Source organism: Tachypleus tridentatus, chromosome 1 (genome assembly GCF_004210375.1).
Source record: "Tachypleus tridentatus isolate NWPU-2018 chromosome 1, ASM421037v1, whole genome shotgun sequence".
Taxonomy (NCBI): Eukaryota; Metazoa; Arthropoda; class Merostomata; order Xiphosura; family Limulidae; genus Tachypleus; species Tachypleus tridentatus.
In genome coordinates, this window is record NC_134825.1 from 59,271,148 (window position 1) to 59,290,782 (window position 19,635).

The 19,635-nt window shown below is 34.6% G+C and overlaps 1 protein-coding gene across 1 annotated transcript in view; it reads left to right on the top strand.

Moving 5' to 3' along the window:
- LOC143249576 (guanine nucleotide-binding protein G(o) subunit alpha-like) overlaps positions 1-19,157 on the top strand; it is an 88,813-nt gene extending 69,656 nt beyond the window's left edge. Inside the window, exons 6-8 of the mRNA XM_076499683.1 lie at positions 3,371-3,500; positions 8,815-8,968; positions 16,509-19,157. Of these exons, the coding sequence (XP_076355798.1) occupies positions 3,371-3,500; positions 8,815-8,968; positions 16,509-16,696 (472 nt within the window). The 3' untranslated portion in view covers positions 16,697-19,157. The remainder of the gene's footprint in view (positions 1-3,370; positions 3,501-8,814; positions 8,969-16,508) is intronic.
- The last annotated feature ends 478 nt before the right edge of the window (positions 19,158-19,635 follow it).

Here is a 19,635-nt window from a genome sequence, read left to right on the forward strand (position 1 = left end):
GGAACTACACTAAGAAAGACAGGAAATAGAACGTTTTGCGTACAGTCACTGCAACTCCTACATAATGAAATAAGTATGCGTTACGTGGTAGTCCTCTGTACCAACAGTGGATGTATTTATAAAGGTAAATTATCAAACAAATATTATTATTATTACTATATAATTTCATGCTCACAGATAATTATCGCTATTTTTAACCCTTTTCAAACAGCTTTGTGAAAAGTTATTGTTAAAGATAGATATTCAACTATTCCACGGTGAACGATAAAGTAAGTTACTCACAAATTATCCGCATTCTAAATCTTCTGCAGTAAATATGTTTCCTTGATTCGAAAATGATTTTCAAAAGTCAGCGTATTTAGTTGTAAAGTAATTAGATTTAAAAAACAAAAACATGTTTTTATTCGATATAAATTTAAATATGCTCACTATTCTCATGCCTTGATTATCTTTCTTTGAATCAAATGTCATGAATTTTTTTTTTTTCTGTATAGTATATACATTTCACCTAGCGGGTAAACAGTAAGTTTAAGAACCTACAACGCTAAGACCTACTTAATTCCACGCGGTGGACAGTTCGCAAATAGCATATTGTGTAGTTTTGAACAAAAAACAAGTATTTAAGTTTCTGTAGTATTACTGCGTTGGTTTTAACGTTGTGTGATGTGTATTTTCCAGAACAAAACTGTCGGTAAAGAGAACTAGCTATTGGCTACGAATGCTCGATTTGCTCATACTGACGAAACGATTTTTTACCTTTTAACTTTATACAAGTGTCAAATGCCTATAAAACTTGAAGATTTATTTAGAGACTTGTAGGTCGTAAATGTCAATTAACTATACCATCAAGATATATACGATGTTGTGGAAAAGTGTTAGGACAAGAAAATATCTTGTTACTCTTCCATTCCATTACAGAATGTAAATTTCACAACTATGGTAGTACTTCAGTAATCCCTGTTGACAGTTGACTCGGCTTGGCATGGCCAGGTGGTTAAGGTGTTCCACTTCTGATCCGAGGGTCGCGGGTTCGAATCCCCATCATATGAAACATGCTCGCCCTTTCAGCCGTGGGGACATTATAATGTGCGGTCAATCCCACTATTCGTTCGTAAAAGAGTAGCACAAGTGGGTGGTGATAACTAGCTGCCTTCCCTCTAGTCTTACACTGCTAAATTAGGGACGGCTAGCGCAGATAGCTCTCGTGTAGCTTTGCGCGAAATTCAAAACCAACCAAACAAACAATTGACTGAACCAGGGTGAAAATGCTTGTCATTCTTTAGAATCATCCCTATACTTGTACCAAGGGCATGCTTGAATGAACGTACTGTACAAATTTAGAGTTTCAAATAAATGTCATGATATCCCATGCAGTGGCTTAACCACATAAAGAAGCGAGTATACAGTACCAGTATACAATAGAAAAAATTAGTTTAATAACACTTCACAACTAAATTTTGTAAAATCAGTGTTTAATACTATTTACTAAGTTGTTTTGTCATGCTACGGTCCATAATGCGTAAGGAATTGTCAGTAAAGCAGAGAATTCACATAAAAGCTCTTTGTGATGCTGGTTGGACTTTTAAGACAAATTGCCGCAGACTTGAAATGCTCCCCAAGCACTATCAGGTACGCCCTAGATCGTGAGAACGATAGGTAATTTTGAAAATAGGAAAGTAAGATGCATAACTCCTAAACTTGATAATACTGATGTTAAGTATCTTCGTTTATGCAGCCTTCTGGACAGGAGAAAGACTTCCACTTATATCAAACGAGATAAACGACTTTGTACCAAATGACAAAAAAGTGTCCAAATCTACAGTGTTAAGAAGGTTCAACGAGGATGGAATATTTGACCGTGTAGCAATTAAAAAACGTTTACTTCGATCTCTAAATATTCTCTAGAGACTAAAAGTTGCTAAAAAGTACAAAAACTAGGCTTTATGATTGGAAAATGGTGTTATTGATGGAAAAATCCAAGTTTGAAATATTTGGTTGAAAATATAAGGCGAAAGAAAGGTGAAAGATATTCTCCTAACTGCATAGCATCTACCATGAAGCATGGGGTGGAGGCAGTATGATGTTTTGGGTTTTTTTATTTGCTGACGCAACAGGAGATACTTGCAAAGTATATGGAATAATGGACCAGCGCAAGTACAGATTCTGATCCGTATTGGTAAACCCATGGATTTCATATTATTGGTAAAGGATTCTACAATCAGAAGGTAATGACCCCAAACAATCATCCAAGCTAAGAGAAAAGCTACCGGAATCATTCAAATGATTAATTGACCTCAACAGAGCCCCGATCTTAACCTAATTTAGCAGATCTGAGATTTGATAGATCAAAAGTTACTTCCAAAGAAACTTTATGGGATCGTTTTAGAGACATTTAGGGTAAAATCCAAAGGGAAACTTTGATTAAATTTGTCACAAAGATGCCTTAAAGACTGTCTGCAGTTTTTAAAACAAAAGAGGGACACACAAAGTATAAACTTTTTGCTGAACTCAAGCACTTTCGCTGAATTTTTGATGTACTAAATATGAAGATTAATACCGGGCCTGTGTTAAGGTTTTAAAATGTAAAATTGAGAACACGAAAAGTGTCCCTTCTGTTAGGAGCAAGGACATTACATATCATGATGTAGTGCTCACTTTATAATACCAAAATAAAATATTAGCAGTTTCTCAAACCTGATATTATGCTACCCTTGAACTTCGTAAACCTCATTAATTTTTGCCAAAATTGAATCAGAAAATCCTAAAAACTATAAATCGAATGATCAAAATAATTTTCAAATGATTACACTAAAAGTTATCGACATTACATTTGACACGTGTAAACACTACTTATATAACTGCCGTTAAAAAAAAGTTACTGAAAATTTGTAAAGGCGAAAATAAAGTAATATATAAAGCACTACGTTGCTAAAATAGCACCAGCTCATTAAACCTTCTGAATAAAACGTATTACGATATCTGTCAAAGTTTTGTTTTAAAGTTTTTTCTTTTTAGACTAATGTTAAAAATTTGAGCACACGATATTACACAAATTTCAACATATACCTTGTGTCTGAGACGGTAGTATTTTTACATGCATAATCCAAATATGTACCATTTCAACCGTTTTGGTTTGATTTATTAAAAATTTACTAATAAAATAGGTTAAGTGAATTAATAATATATAGTTTTAAAAACAACTTTTATGTCGTTTTTCTTTGTTTTAAAACAAATTAAGACAGAACACCTTTGTAAAGTTTTGTGATTTAATTACGACCACTGTAGTCTAACATGTTGCTTTCATATCCCTGTTTGTGTACTGTAGTCTGTGCTTATTACAAGCTTTTATCGATGGCTTTCATTTTCTAAGGTTATTTGACGTAGGAGGCCAAAGATCAGAGAGAAAGAAATGGATTCATTGTTTTGAAGATGTCACAGCTATTATATTTTGTGTTGCCATGAGTGAGTACGACCAGGTCCTCCATGAAGATGAAACTACGGTAAGTAAGATTTATATTAAGTTACTATATCACGTTAAAACCTGAAATCAAAGAACGTAGCAAAGTAATCGGCCAACAGTTTTTTCAAGTAGTTTTAAGTCTAAAAGAAAAAAGGAATTCAAAAATGAAATAGAAGATCGTAGCAAAGTAATACATTTTTCCTGCCAAGTAGTTTTACCGAGTCTAACGGTTGGAAGAAAAGAAGGATTGGGATTTCAATGTCAAGTAGTTTTACCGAGTCTAACGGTTTGTTATGTTGGAAGAAAAGAAGGATTGGGATTTTAATGTCAAGTAGTTTTACCGAGTCTAACGGTTTGTTACGTTGGAAGAAAAGAAGGATTGGGATTTCAATATCTTAGCTAGAATAAATATAGGCTAATGGCAACTTTTGACTTTCGTCTGCTATTAGAAATCATCAAGACCTAATGTAAAAGTCTGATAATAAAGAAGTGGACCCTTCTGAAAGAAACATCTGTAACCCATTGCATTCGAGCCCTCACTAGGTGACCACCTTACAAAGAAGTAAGAGTCTTTTTACCGATACAAATCATATCAGCCTTCGAAACTTTATTGGAGAACCATTCAATCTATTTCTTAAAATTAGGGTCACTCTGAACTTCTGGAGTGCCACCCTTCCTAATTCCGAAGAAACATAATGTGGTGTTATATTTATAAATTGCATGCACAAATGTCAACATGGGGAACATCTCTTGAAGTATTTTTCAGCCAGATATTCGTGTTATTTCTCCGTCTTGATGGGCATCCCTCCAAAAGAATTCACTTGTGCATTCATCACACCTTTAAATTGACGAAAAATGCGGTACGTCTTATAGAATGACTTACACTAACACTTAAGATAAAGCTCAGGAAATTGCGTTGAACATAACCTATATGGCTGTTGCAAATATACTCAGATGTTTAACCTCATTCTCATGATATTCGTTTGATAAATGAGCTACCATGAAACTCGTAACACATTCCTTCTTCATCTGATGCAGTTATCATAATCCCTCGTTCCACAGTCCAAATTATATCAGCAAGTATTGACTTGTTTGCCTTTCAGAAAGGTCCAGTTGTATCGGAAGGAGATGGTGGACTAATGTAGATCTCATGTGTGAAGATGTACTTAGTGTCTTCTTGACTTTACCTACCAACATTAGAAAATGCTGGAAAAGCAGCTTTGTATCTACCTGGATGTAATTACTATTAACCTTATCTTGAGTCCCATTGTGACTGATTCTTTTTTTTGTATATTCTAAAGCATTTATCCCTTACATGTATCTAAAAATGTTTTTCCCAGTTCCTTCTGTTTATTAGAACTCACAGTGAAGTCAGCTAGAAGATGTTAATGTTTCGCAAATGTGAGCTCTGCACAAAAAAGATTTCTGTCGTGAAGGGGTCCAGAAAAGTTGGGTTATTTTTGTCATATTTTGTTTTTCTTGCATTTTATATATCTTAATGTTAACCATCTGTCAGATAGTTTGTGTGTGTGAGATCCCTGACATCATTTGCCTCAGCATATGCTAATATTAGAAAACGGCCATTGTGTGTTGAGACTCGGCCATACTTCGACGAGAGAAGGAAAATATACACAAAATATAGTTGGTTCAGTGATGTATTGAAGGTATTTGTGGTTGGCAGGATTAATTCCAGCATGATAACAACCATACAAACACACATTTAGGTAACTCATATAGGGGACCTACATCTACTTCAGTGTCAGAGATGTACATTGACGGGATAATCGGCGACCATCATAGAAAGTGATAACCATTTTTGAGTATTTTATTGGCTTTTAAATTATTCCAGAATATTTATGTGAATGTTTATATATCTCTATCTTTATTCGAAAACACATTCTCTTATTCTAATCATCATTAACATATCTCTGAAGAACAAAAATGGCGCTGAGCAGCCATCTGGGATTTATGCAAGTTAGTAATTTTTACATATGCATTTATCATATCTTATCTAGTAGGAGTTTAAGGTTATTCAATCAAATCGTATCAGGAAATGATAAAAAGTCTTCAGAAGACAGCTGATACTTATGAAAAAATTGTACTTTATACTAACACCCACTACTTTTGCAGGAAGTCTACAACTGAAATTTAGTGTATGGTCTATGAAATTGTTTATTTATTTACATGAAAAATGTTCCATTAAATTTTCCCATGCGGCAAAAAATCTTATATTGTTTATGGCCTACTCAAAGTCCACAAAACTGGATACATTTTAAGTTTTATTGTTTCAACTACAGATTCCTGTAATTACAACATCTCTTCGTTTGTTGTTCCTATTCTTAAATTCTTTACTTTGAATACTTTTACTATCATTGATTCTATCACCTTCACTTATGCGTCCTGCACCAAAATTCCCCTTGATGAAACTTTAATTATAACTGTTGCCCTTCTCTTTCTTGTTAACACTGAACAGCATCTTGGTTTCACTCAAAAGCAACTCATTGAACTTTGTACCCTCACCACGAAGTTAAACCATTTTGTCTTTAATAGCATAAATTGTGACCAAGAAGATGGAATCACCGGTGGGCCCCCACTGGGCCTAATGATAACGAGTAGCTTTCTTTTGTTGCCACGAACCCAAGATTCCTTACCTCTTCTGTACAAACGCTATATAATTCGAATATCTAATTAAGTTTCTAAACGTTTTGCTTGCTTGAATTCCCAGGACCCCAATATCTAGTTCACAAACGAATTAATCTTTACCTTTTATTGACATCAGGATTACTAAAGAAGGTAACCATCTTTCTACTTCTGTTTATCGTAAAATACGTATTTTTCTTTACACTAATTTTATTAGTTTTATCCCCAACCTCTTCAATCAAAACCTGACCATGTCATTTTTATAACTAATTTTTAATATCTGCTCTAATTACTCCATTATGCAAGAATAAACAACAGTTTTGCCTAAACATTTGTTAAACAATAATTATCAGAAGGAATTTTTAACTAGCAGATTATAGCCGCTTACTGCTTTACATACCGTCGCTGAATTTTTCCACTTCCTTTTACATACTCACAGAATTTATAGCTTTCCGCCTGTTCAAATAGTTCTACCTTGATATTTAGCTCATACTAACATACAGACCAAGCCTCTGCATTAAATATTTCCTTCCATAGTAAGAATGAATATCAGAATTTCTTAGTTTCTGGCTCACGTATATGTATACTGACTATAAGTAAAGCAACATACACTGGCAAAATAAAACGCCACTTAAATATTAAAGTCTATGAAAAATTAAGATTATCAAATAGGACCAGCTGTACATTACTTAAACCAAGCTACTTGCTATTCGTTCACCTACAGGAAACACAGCCCACAATATTTTCTTCGTTATTACTGCAAGATCTTCAGGCCTTCAACTTCGCATTAATTTCCTCATAACAGAATGAATTACTTAAAACTACCCTTAGTCCTAAATTATTGTAAATAGCTTCACTTAACACTCAGCTGTTAGTTAATGTAGTTATATTTATAATCTGATGTGTTCGTACAATTTGTAATTATGTCACTTCCGCTATATATTCTATAATCTACATGTCCTTCTGTTCACCTCGTTACTGAGTATTTTAGGTAAATTAGTAACTGTTATTAGTGTAGCGTTTGTTAATAAATATGATAACTGTATATTATCAGATATCGCGAAAAATTAGTTGGTTTGGTTATTTTTAAACGCAAAACTATATAATAGACCCTAAATTCTCTGTGCTTCTGGGGAGGCTCGCTAAAGATGGACAATATGTATTCTGAAACGTTAGAAGCTTTTGTAGATAAAAATGATTTTCGTCTTATCAACCGTCTTCATCTTTATTTTTAACATACAAATCTGAATAATATTACCACCAGAATTCTTTAGACGCTTTCAAGTGTCCACTTCAAATTAATTTAATACAAGACACACCAAGAGTTTACAGTCAGCTGAAAGCTTCTCTGCCTTAATTTGGCTTCTTAGTCATTCAGTATTCTTTATAACAGCAGTTTTGTGTTTGGATTAGCATCACATATTCTATTACGATTCCGATCTTAAATAGGCAATTTACATATTTCCCTTTCAGTCTCTAATTGTCTTTGAAGAAATAAAAAAAAAAATCCTGTTTAACATTATTGATATTCTCTTATAATAATCAATACATAGCACGTTCTCTTTTCTGGTTCAATACTTGTACTTTTTTAAGCATTGATTTTAATGTTATCTGGGGCCCGGCATGGCCAAACGTGTTAAGGCGTGCGACTCGTAATCTGAGGGTCGCTGGTTCCCATCCCGGTCGCGCCAAACATGCTCGCCCTTTCAGCCGTGGGGGCGTTATAATGTGACGGTCAATCCCCCTATTCGTTGATAAAAGAGTAGCCCAAGAGTTGGCGGTGGGTGGTGATGACTAGCTGCCTTCCCTCTAGTCTTACACTGCTAAATTATGGACGGCTAGCGCAGATAGCCCTCGAGTAGCTTTGTGCGAAATTCCAAAGAAACAAACAAACAAAAAAACAAACTTTAATGTTATCCAGTGAACTTTATATTTATCTAAGAGATGCTTTTATTAATCCATTATGTTACTCCATATACAGTATGATTAACTTCCAGTGAAGTAAGTAGGCATAATATAAATATTTTTGGATACATAGAACAATATAGCCACGTGGCTGAAGGGAATATTCATATACTAATATTTTGTTCGGTTTTGTTTTGAATTTCGCACAAAGCTATACGAGGACTGTCTGTGCTAGTCGTTCCTAATTTAGAAGTGCTAGTCTAGAGGAAGGAAGCTGGTCAATATCCCCCACTGCCAATCCTGGGGCTACTCTTTTACTAACGAAAATTGAGATTGACAATATATAACTTCTCCATGGCTGAGAGGGCGAGCATGTTTGGTGACCAACAGTCCATATCAGGCCTTCATATAATAATGTATGCATCACTTACAATGGGCTAAAATTCTGACGCTCATTCTAATAAAACTTGACATTAATAGTTAACCGTGTGTCACGTTAGTCACGTGAAAGACTCATTTTTGCCACATCACTAACTATAAATATTTCCAAGCACATGAGATGTTTGATTTAAGAAACTGGAAAAATATAATTTATAGTAGTCAGTTAGATTAATGATAAAATCAGAACAGTTTTCTTGTGAACTATTTTATTATTACAGTTATATTGTTTACTGTATGTAACTTTGGTGTAAATCAGTAGAAATACATTTTTAAGTTCAACTGCCATTTTATTAAATGGATCTTAATTTCAAAGGTATTTAAATGTGCCTGACACCATTATGTTTTTATGGATGGATGTTTTGTTCTAGAACCGTATGCAGGAGAGCTTGAAACTCTTTGATTCTATCTGTAACAACAAGTGGTTCACAGACACTTCAATTATTCTGTTCCTCAACAAGAAGGATCTCTTTGAAGAGAAGATAAAGAAATCTCCTCTCACCATTTGCTTTCCAGAATACACGGGTAGGTTTTAAAATATGCTATGTGAAATGTCTCATTACAGGATATATGGTGATATTGTGGCTACGTCATACAAATGGCTTCGATAATCAGTGAAAAGTAAAAAGTTTATCATTATTCAATCTTACAGGAAATTCGGAACTGAGAAGCTGACGTTATTATTTCATGAAATGATAGGCTAAAGGAAATAAAAATTATTCGAGTATGGTAGAAAATACCACAAATGTTTAACTGGATTTTAGGATGAGTAAGGTATGCTTTTCCTCCCCATCAATGTTTCCTAATAGCAGTGGATAAACGGTTGGGATTTAATGTGTTATTATATTGTGTCTGCACTCTTTCTGTTAAACAAAACATCTCAAAACTCCGGAATATTTTCTCTAGTATAATACTAAACTGATTGTATTTTAAAATAACTAGGTTTAAAATATTTATCTCTTTACAGTGATAGCTTCTATTTGTGCCTTAAAAAAGCTTGAAAAAAATTATGATTGCTTGAGTTTTCATCAGAGCAACAAGCAGACCATGATTTATCGTTATCTGTTTATTGCTTTTTAAACTTTGTACAAATGTTTACTCGGATCATAAATGCACACGTTTTCTCAAACACGTTTCACCACGCGATCACCTCCAGACGTAAGCGCGCTACAGAGATTAATTTTAAGTTAAGATTCACATGCTGAACTGATCTGATTCAGAGGTACAGAATTATAGTTCGTACATAAAAACGAAACAAAACTGTATTATCAACTTTCAGATGTAAAGAAAAGGTTTGCTCTATTACTTGAGAGTGGGTATAATTGCCAATGTCGGTTGTAGTTTTTGAATTAGGCACAAAGCTACACAATGGGCTATTTGTGCTCTGCCCACCACGGGTAGAGAAACCCGGTTTTTAGCATTATAAGTCCGCAGACATACCTCTGAGCCACTGGAGGGCCAATTGCCAATGTCATAAACATAAAACTTCAGTGCTTAGGATAGAGGTGTGTTTGTACATTAGAATACAATACATTTTACAGAGAAATAATTATTTATACTTCTGTATACTAATATGACTGTAAAAATATTACTATTATAAAATATATTACAACTTTATGAACAAATTTGTATCGACCAAGAAAACAAATAATATTAAATTAAACTTAAGGAACTGACAAAGTCACAAAGTAACTTTTAGTTTCAGTGTATTTGAATAGAAAAAAACAAGTCCACATTTAGGAAGAACTCCCAGTGGGGCACCAGTGCGATTTTTATAACTTTTAAACTCCGACATTTTTACAGTACTTTTCGCCAGGTACATTTACTTTAGAGTACTTCTATTTCGCCATAAAACAATGGCCTATATAGGAGCTTCTTTTTGTTAGGGTGAGCGACTTTTAAAGGTGAATTTTCAACAAATTTAATAATTGCCTTAGAAACTGTACTTTGGTTAGGTATAATTCCTGTGTGGTTACCATATTTTTAAACACTTTAGTTTTTGAGTAAAAAATGAAACAAACTATGCGGGTCCTGGAACTCAAGTTCTTCTCGGTCCTTCGGCTGTTTCCGTGACGTTTTACAGCTATGACGTAAGAGTTGCCAAACACGCTTCGTTGCGCGCCTACCATTTTGTTTCTTTCAGTGCTTGTGTTTTATGTAAATCTATCGGTGCTTTTTTCGGATTACATACTTTGTGAGACAATTTTTTGTCTTGATATTGCTACTTTACGTTTGTTTTATGATAACATGGTTTACTGCGTTGCTTATGGTTTTAAAAACGGTTCGGTATCGGACAAAATCTTCTTTTCGTTTCCGTGCAAGGAGAAGGAACCGGCAAGATGGCGACAGTGGGTGCGGATGGTCAATAGGAAGAACTGGACCCCTTCACACCATGCGACAACGAACGCACTTTCTCCTGGTTGGCAACTGCTCGCATAAACCACACCTATACCTTGCACAAATATACGGAATATGTCATATAAATTATACATTTATGGTAAATATTAAATTAACTATTCAGACTGCTACATTTAGTTTGATTTTATAGACAGAATTATGACGTATAATTGAAATTAATTTTGTTACGAGTCATAAATACCCGGTACAATGATTGTGGAAGGGCCGAGTATTAGTTACCATAGTCGGCAAAGTATAAACAAATAAAACCCAGTCTGTGATACCAATAATTTATAAACACCAGACAGGTTTCGAGATACCTAAAATTACACGTGAAATAATACAAACCATATTTGTTGTCATGACTTAGGCTTATCATTCTTCCACTGGACGTATGACCGATTCGCAACCGGCCTGGGCTCTATCAGTATCACTTACAGTTCCGCTACTCTCGCTCGTGGAACTGTTTTCATCACTAGAACTTGTCAGATCTGTGTCAAAAGTAACTGTTCTAGGTTCGTTCAGAGTAGGTTTGAATTGATATGGCGCTACTCGACACTGTTCAGAACACAAAGTCAAAACAGACTTCACCTCTGTTTCTCCATATGCACTGGCCATGTTTATTTACACTCAACGCGCTGGCGTTGGGGATTTGTTTGGCAACTATTACGTCACAGTACATTTCCTAGCGGCAAACGTAAAAACTAAAACGTTCGGATTGCCGCTCGGAAAGGGCTCTTTCTGCACCAAGTTCTATGTTTCATTTATTAGCACATATTTTTTATAAAAAATGTGAACCTGCGAAATTAATCAGTATGAGTAGTTCTTTTGACTGCAAAGTTTTATTTTTTTCTGTAAAATTCACCTTTAACAGTCTTGAAATTGTCAAGTACGACTTACAAATGAGAGTATTGTTTATAAGTAACCAGTCACATTATACAATGTATACGTTTTGTTGTTATTGCTGTCTTATGCTCTTGACGAACGAAAATTCGGAATTTTTAAATGGAACATCTGATCTCCATAAGAATTCCGCTACTTAATGATAACTACTCCCAATCCTGCTACAGAGAGTGATTACTTCCCTTGCTCCTTTGTTTGTTTGTTTATTTTGGAATCTCGCGCAAAGCTACACAAGAACTATCTGCGCTAGCCGTCCCTAATTTACCAGTGTAAGACTAGAGGGAAGACAGCTAGTCATCACCATCCACCGCCAACTCTTGGGCTACTCTTTTATCAACAAATAGTGGGATTGATTGTAACGTTATAACGCCCCCACGGCTGAAAGGGCGAGCATGTTTGGTGCGACGGGGATTCGAATCCGCCACCCTCAGATTACGAGTCGAACGCCTTAACCCACCTGGCCATGCTGGGCCTACAGCACCGGAAGATAATTCTGATAAAAAGGTCGCTCTTTGCACGTTTGTGATTATGTTTGCAACTATGAACAACCCCTTAAAAAGAGATTCACCCAACCTTTCTCATAGGGGTTAGAATTTTCAATTTATTTAGTAAATAGTAACAAATTTAAACAAGAAGAAAATACTGAGCTCAACTGAAGCTGTTCTACAAATATAGGTACTTCATATTCGAAATTGATTCCCCGAGAATTTGTTATCTCTCAGTGAAATTCGCTTGGTAATGGCTGACCAGAAATTTTAATATTAATTATTGTTGCCTCCCAGTGGCACAGCGGTATATTTGCAGACTCACACCGCTAGAAACCGGCTTTCGATACCCGTGGTGGGCAGAGCACAGATAGCCCATTGTGTAGCTTTATGTTTAATTTAAAAAAAACCAACAACAACAAAGTACCAAAAAAATAATTATTCTTATAGAAACCGTAATCTTAAATATACATTAACAGCAATTCCCACTTATAAGAAAGTTATTCATGAAACGAATAATAACATTTTTAAATAACATGACCTTCCCCATAAAATGCACAGAAAAAAAACTTTTAAAAAGAGCTATGTACCATGGGTTACAGTAGATCTCCAGTTTTCAAGATTTCTGTCTATAGATACCTCAAAAGCCCCTTTTGGCACAACGGAAGACTTGTCAACTTACCACGCTAGAAAACTGGTTTCAATATTTGTGGTGAACACAGCAGAGGTTGTCTGACTGTGTAGCTTTGAGCTTAACTACAAACAAATATACCTTAATGAGCACGACGCCATTAAACAAACACAATCTAAACATATTTTAATATCTTGTTCTAAACTTATGATGATTTCTGCCACTTGGTAAACTGGATTTGTTTCCTAAGGTATATAATTTAATACTGTAATAGCCTTGTACTAATATACTTTACATAGGTAGGTTTGTTTTTAGTTGTAATAGGTTTTGTGATATATGTTGTTTTCAAGGGTGCTTTGATAAAGGTTTATGTTACAGTGTATTGTGCTTGTTTGTTTTTTGCTTCAGAATGTTGGTTAACGTTAATCATATGAATAGAAGACATAGCAAAAATTATTCTTACAATTACTCCGTTTGCTTAACTCTAAAAGTTTAATAGAATGAAATTCATAACGAAAAACTTACGTCACTATTTCCAGTTACGATTTTCAGTTGTCATTCGTATAATTTCATAGTTCGCATAAATTAGAATATAAAGGCTGTCTCAATGCTGAACCTAACAGTTTTATTTTAGTTCAGAGGTTACTTGAATTTATGAAACATGGACAAAATAAATGAGAACTATTACACTTCAAATGTGGAAAAAAAACTTATTCTTTATGAAGCTAATTTTATATCACTCTACCCTCTATGTTCAAGTCATGCAAAAGGTGTGTTTTAAACCAAAATTCCTTTCGACCTTTACATAACATTAGTAAACAACTTATAAAAACATGCATACTTTAAGCTGGGCTTAGAATCAACTTATTTTCTCAAACTTTGCTAACTTATCCCAGAAACTGTCAGTTTTAAAATAAAACTATACATATTTTCGTAAAATATAGCCCACTCACAGTAATTTGTAATAGTTGCATATATCATTTATTTCTTTATGATAAAGGGTTAAAGGGAAAAATGATAAGTAATTTCAGTTCTCTCATGTATAATCTTTTTTGTAGATCATATTGTAAGTCAACGGCCCTCAAAGTACGGTCCGTAGCCCATTGGTGATCCACGAAGGTCCTCCAAGCGGTTTGCGGGTTGATCCAAAATGAAAGTCACTGACGCCCATAGTCAAGTGGTTAGGGTGCTGAACTCGTAGTCTGAAAGTCGCGGGTTTAAACCCCCATTCCACCAAACATACCTTTCCAGTCGTTCTACAAATCATACATGTTATTTGAAAGAAGCAGTTGTTATAATATCAATATTCGTTCTACCACTAAATACAGTAAACGAGAGACTTACTAATTACTAGTATTTAAAACACCGGAACTGTCTAAAGTTAAGACATTAACAGCAAATAGCATGCGTGCAATATAGAAACGGGCCCAGCATAGCCAGATGGTTAAGGCGCTCGACTCGCAATTTGAGGCTTGCGGGTTTGAACCCCGTCCAACTAAACATGCTCACCCTTTCAGCCGCTGAGGTATTATAATATTACGGTCAATCCCACTATTCGTTGGTAAAAGAGGAGTCCAAGAATTGGCGATGGGTGATGATGACTAGCTGCGTTTCCACTAGTATCACACTGGTAAATTAGGGACGGCTAGCACATATATTCCTTCTGTAGCTGCTAGTTTTGTACGAAATTCAAAACAAAATCAAACAAAATATTATTTTAGAGAGAACAGGTTAATTTGTAAAGAATTAAACATTTTAAAAATCGCCACATTTACTCCCATTTTCAGCAGTACTACTAAACTAAGGGCTCACAATGAAAATTATGGGTGTTTGTGGTAAATTTTAAATATTGCCTTCAAAGGCATAGGCAAAATAAATGTCTGTTTAGAAACTGTAATTTTGATACTGCCGTATTTTGAAAACGATTACGTTATTTAAATATATTGGTTTTTATTTGGCTCATTATTACAGAATTTCACGCAAAGCTACACAATGGACATATATATTATGTAAGGACAACAGATACAATTAATAATAATACAACATTTTAGAAAAGCAGTGACCTGTCAGTATATGCAGACTTTACGATACGGTAAACTAAACTTTAAAATACAAATAAAATATTCAGTGTTAGCCCTTGTTATACAGATGTTTCTCCAGCCTTCACTTAAATTAACTGAATGTACCACACCTGAAGACAACCATTACAAAGCCCATCTATGACAAAAGTAAAACTGTTTTAGCTATAGATGATCCCTACCCTTCCAAAAGTTGTACTTTTGTCCCATGCTCTAACATTTCTCACCATTAAATACGAAAATACTATCAGTCCCCTTAGAAATCAGATCTCTTCTAATATTTCGTTTTTTCAATAGAAAACAATCTCGGAAACATTAACCTATTCTTTTATGACTGAATTTTTCATACTAGCCACCATCCTAGTAGCCTTTCTCTGAACCTTATCCTATCGGTGGTTAAAACACTCGGCTCGCAATTTTAAGGTCGCGGGCTCGAATCACCGTCACGAAACATGCTTGTCTTTTCAGCTGTGGAGGCGTTATAATGTCGCATTAGATACTTTAGACGTGAAATTGATGTCAACACAGAAGTTGATCGATAAAGATTAAATGATTGAATTGGTCGTTTTTACTAATGTGCCAAGATCTGAAACAAAGCACTAGGACTAATTACATGTCTTGAACATCACCCACTCACCTTCTACTAAAATAGAATACAAAAAGTAGTGCGGAAAAACAAATTTGAACAGTAAATGAAGCGGTTCTTCAATTTTCTCTCCTCCCATTGTGAACAAGTAGTCGCACGTATTTTGATAAAAATGTACATTTTTTGGTTATAATATATTAGTCTTGTTATAGTAACCTTTCATCGGTACAAATATCTAGTTTTATTTTCTTCTACTATGAAGCCGAATAATCAAATGAATATTTTTGAGAAAAAAAAGCAAACAGAAATAAATATATTTGGTTATTGTAATATTTTTGTGTTTGTGCAAACAGAAATAAATATATTTGGTTATTGTAATATTTTTTGTGACGGCAATAATTTAGACGTAATATACTTGGAACGAAGTAATTACAAATTAAGTTTTCTTTCAGAACCAGCTATTATTGTTTTCACCAGTAAAGTCTGTTTTTTTAATAGATACATAAAATGAGTTTCAAAAATGATGTTCAACAGCCTTCTTAATTTTTATATTTTTAATGTTCAACTAGAACAAAAGCGTGAACACCACTTAGCACGTTTAGTTTGTTTATTTGAACGTGGGCCGTTTACTGATATGCCATGCCTTGATTTTGTATTCTCAAGATGGCTGGGTTAACAACCTGTAGATGACTTAAGAAGATCGAAACGTTGTTCTGTACTTTATTTTAATTAATGTGCTAAAACCCGTACCAGCCGTGTTGAGAATACATTTATACTTTAAATATGTTTCTCGTCATCACGAAATACCTTGATTTTGCTGACACCATTGGAACATTATTTAGATGCGTTAAATATATATTGTAATACCATAACAACTGTGCTAATTTTTACCTTTTAAATGGTAATGTAACTGTAGTTAATGTTTTCATAATGTATAATTTGTTTGTTTTAAACTCAAACCCTACCACTTCTGTACCTTCTTTAGGAGCTCAAGAATACGGTGAAGCGGCAGCCTACATTCAAGCACAGTTTGAAGCCAAAAACAAGTCCACAACCAAAGAGATCTACTGCCATATGACGTGTGCCACGGACACAACAAATATCCAGTTTGTATTTGATGCTGTAACGGACGTGATTATAGCAAACAACCTACGCGGTTGTGGGTTGTATTAAAGCTATGCAGTGTGGCTGGCTGCATAGAAACTTACACCTACTAGACGAAAAGCAGGCCCCTCCCCCCGATGGAGCAGCCGCAGGATTCATCTATTGTCTTGTTGCTGGGTTCAAACCTAGGAATCATGCTTGCTCCAATCTATATAACATCTGTACCCTCACCTTCTGTTTTAATGTACTCTCACCTGTAATTTATTCTTGTTGGTTTGTACAGTGCATGTTGAATCGTTTTACTGGTGATTGATGCTTATATAATAGAAAAAAAAACATGAAACTGGTGACGAATGTGCGTTTTTAGGCACAACTGCATTGTAGAAGCTTGTAGAGTTTTTATTTCATAATACACAGCAAAAGTATGAGAAACAAAAAAGTTCCACTTCAGACTTAGAGCCCCAAGTTTGAAGTGCGTTTTTTTTTGTCCACAATTAAAGCTAACATGTAAACGTGCTATGCTGGTAGTAATCTTTATTATACTCGTACGGTGTGAAATAGTCAATAATGTCACGTGTTTTACGTTTGTTCGGTACGTATGTCCCAACTCGGCTATGCACTAAAGATCCAGCCTAATCGTAGGTAGCTACTACTGAGTTTTACAGACCCCGAGTCTGTGTAGAGCCAGGGAGAGAGGTACGGGCCTGCAGAAATTGAAATTAGGGTCTTTAGTGTTATCACATAGTTATTTGTGGGTAACGGATGGCTTATGATAAAATATTTAAGTCAAAACGACCCAACCTTGAAAGGAAAAGAAACTGTTAGTAAAATCTTGCATTACATCAAGCATTGGAGAAGTTTGTTTATATATATATATATATTTAGTCAAGTAACTGCTATTGTTCAGATATGATGTCTAATATTTATTTTCGACGTACATTTGCTTTCTCTCTCTTCTATCCCACACGTTGTTAGCTTTAAATTCTGTGTTCCCTAATCACGTGGTAGGTCAGACTTCAAACTTCTCTTGCCTCGTGAAATTCTGTTGATTTGACATAAGTTTTCTGTTGACACAGTGAAACGTAAATACGATAATTTGATTTGATTTCTCTGTATCGTAACTGAGAACTCATTCCAGAAAAAAACTTTTGAATGATTCGAGTGCTACAGAAGGATAGGGAGGTTCTGGGACCACGGCGCCTGTGGCAACAAGCTAGCTGTCATATAAAGCAAACATGGCCACAAAGCAGCCTTTATTTTCTGTTCGTTCTCCTTTTTTGGGTATGTAGTTTACAGTTTGTCTACCAAAGTTCCGGTATGTCGAACAATAAGTATTTAAATATTCGCTTAACTGTCTTCAGCAGTAATGATCAGTTTTGTGGCTTAACTGTCTTCAGCAGTAATGATCAGTTTTGTGGATTTGGTCAACGCCATTTTCATTTGGTTAAACATCCATTCTCATTCCTTTACTGTCTAATCGAACTAAAGAGCTGTATGTGATTAAGTGTTGATCCATGTGTAGGTTAAAACGAGGCAAATAGTTAGGGCCACTAAATGTGGGAATGTTAATTAGTCACTGTAAGTGAGTACATGTTTCGGTAAGGAAATGTACCCGATAATCATGACTGGATTAAATTTGCCTCCATCATTAGCTATCATCAGTTGCACTTAAACACGTGATTCTTATATGCTGTTACCTTGTATGTAGTGAGTTGTACCTAACAGAGTTAACTTAGCTGTGTAGCCAGTGACACAACTTGGTGCTTTTTACTGTGTCACGGCCAGGTCTAGCTTATATATACTTAGCTATTATAACAACGTTTACTTAATCGATTTTGCCTCTATTCACTTAGGTCTGTGATTTTTAGCTTAAACCAATTTTCATGTAAATGAATTCATCGATTAAAGTTGGGACCTGAACAATATGTCGAGCAGAACTTTGGGTGTATAACAACAAGGCAAAGCTTGAGGCCTGCTAATAGCCGGTAAAAAGTTTTGCCTTGCACTATCTGTAATGTCAATTAAAAGTTTCTAACCATCAAATTGAAGCCAACTGTTTCAATCAGTGAATAAGGTATATAGTTAAAACAGTGTTTCACACAACTGTTTACAGAACCTTTCTTCTTCCTAACATTAGTTAAATAATGAAAACAAATAATCGCTAATATGCAATGAAATAATATACATACAAATGTATGTAAAAGTACTGCTTTTAACAGATTTTTACAACCAAAATGAAATAAGACTTCTTTCGATAGTGTTTTTTGTTCACGTAAACATACGAAAGTTGATGTTGTCCAAAACAGCCATCATCAACCGATGTATCGGATTTATCACGTTTCAGATTGCAAGTAAAACGATATTACTGAAATAACTGAAAAGCTACATAAACATCCTTGAAAAGAGTACGAAAGTCAATATTTGTTTAAAAAATTATAAAGCATTGTTCTAATTAACTATTGTTGGACTGGTTACAACTTAACTGTATGCGTAGGCGTAGGAACTTATTAAAATTTGGACTTTTTATGCACATCTGTATTTAGGTTATTAAAAAAAATCACGTATATAATCTCTCAAGAAAGGCGTGTTTTTAAATTTCTTCAACAGGAAAGAAATGCCTCTTTCCCACAATATACAATGTGATTTATGAACCCAATTGCTAAAGTGTTCTGTACAGAAAAAGTTTGTCTTTTTCAAGACACAGAAAACAAATATATCCTTTATACGTAAAAAAAAACGGTGTAATTTATTTTACTTACTTACTTTGAATAGCTGTAAGTAATTTTATTCTAATACTTTGAAGAATTCTGAAACTTAAATGAAAGTACAACAAGAAGAACGTGATTGATTGAACAATATTGCTTTATATATAAATATATTTTACAAAGAAAAATTAATACCATCACCCACCCACAAACACACTCGCTTCTGATTGTAGACTTATAATAGTTCAGTCCTCCGATGAGTCAGCAGTAAACTTACGGATTTTCAAAGTTGAAATCCGACGT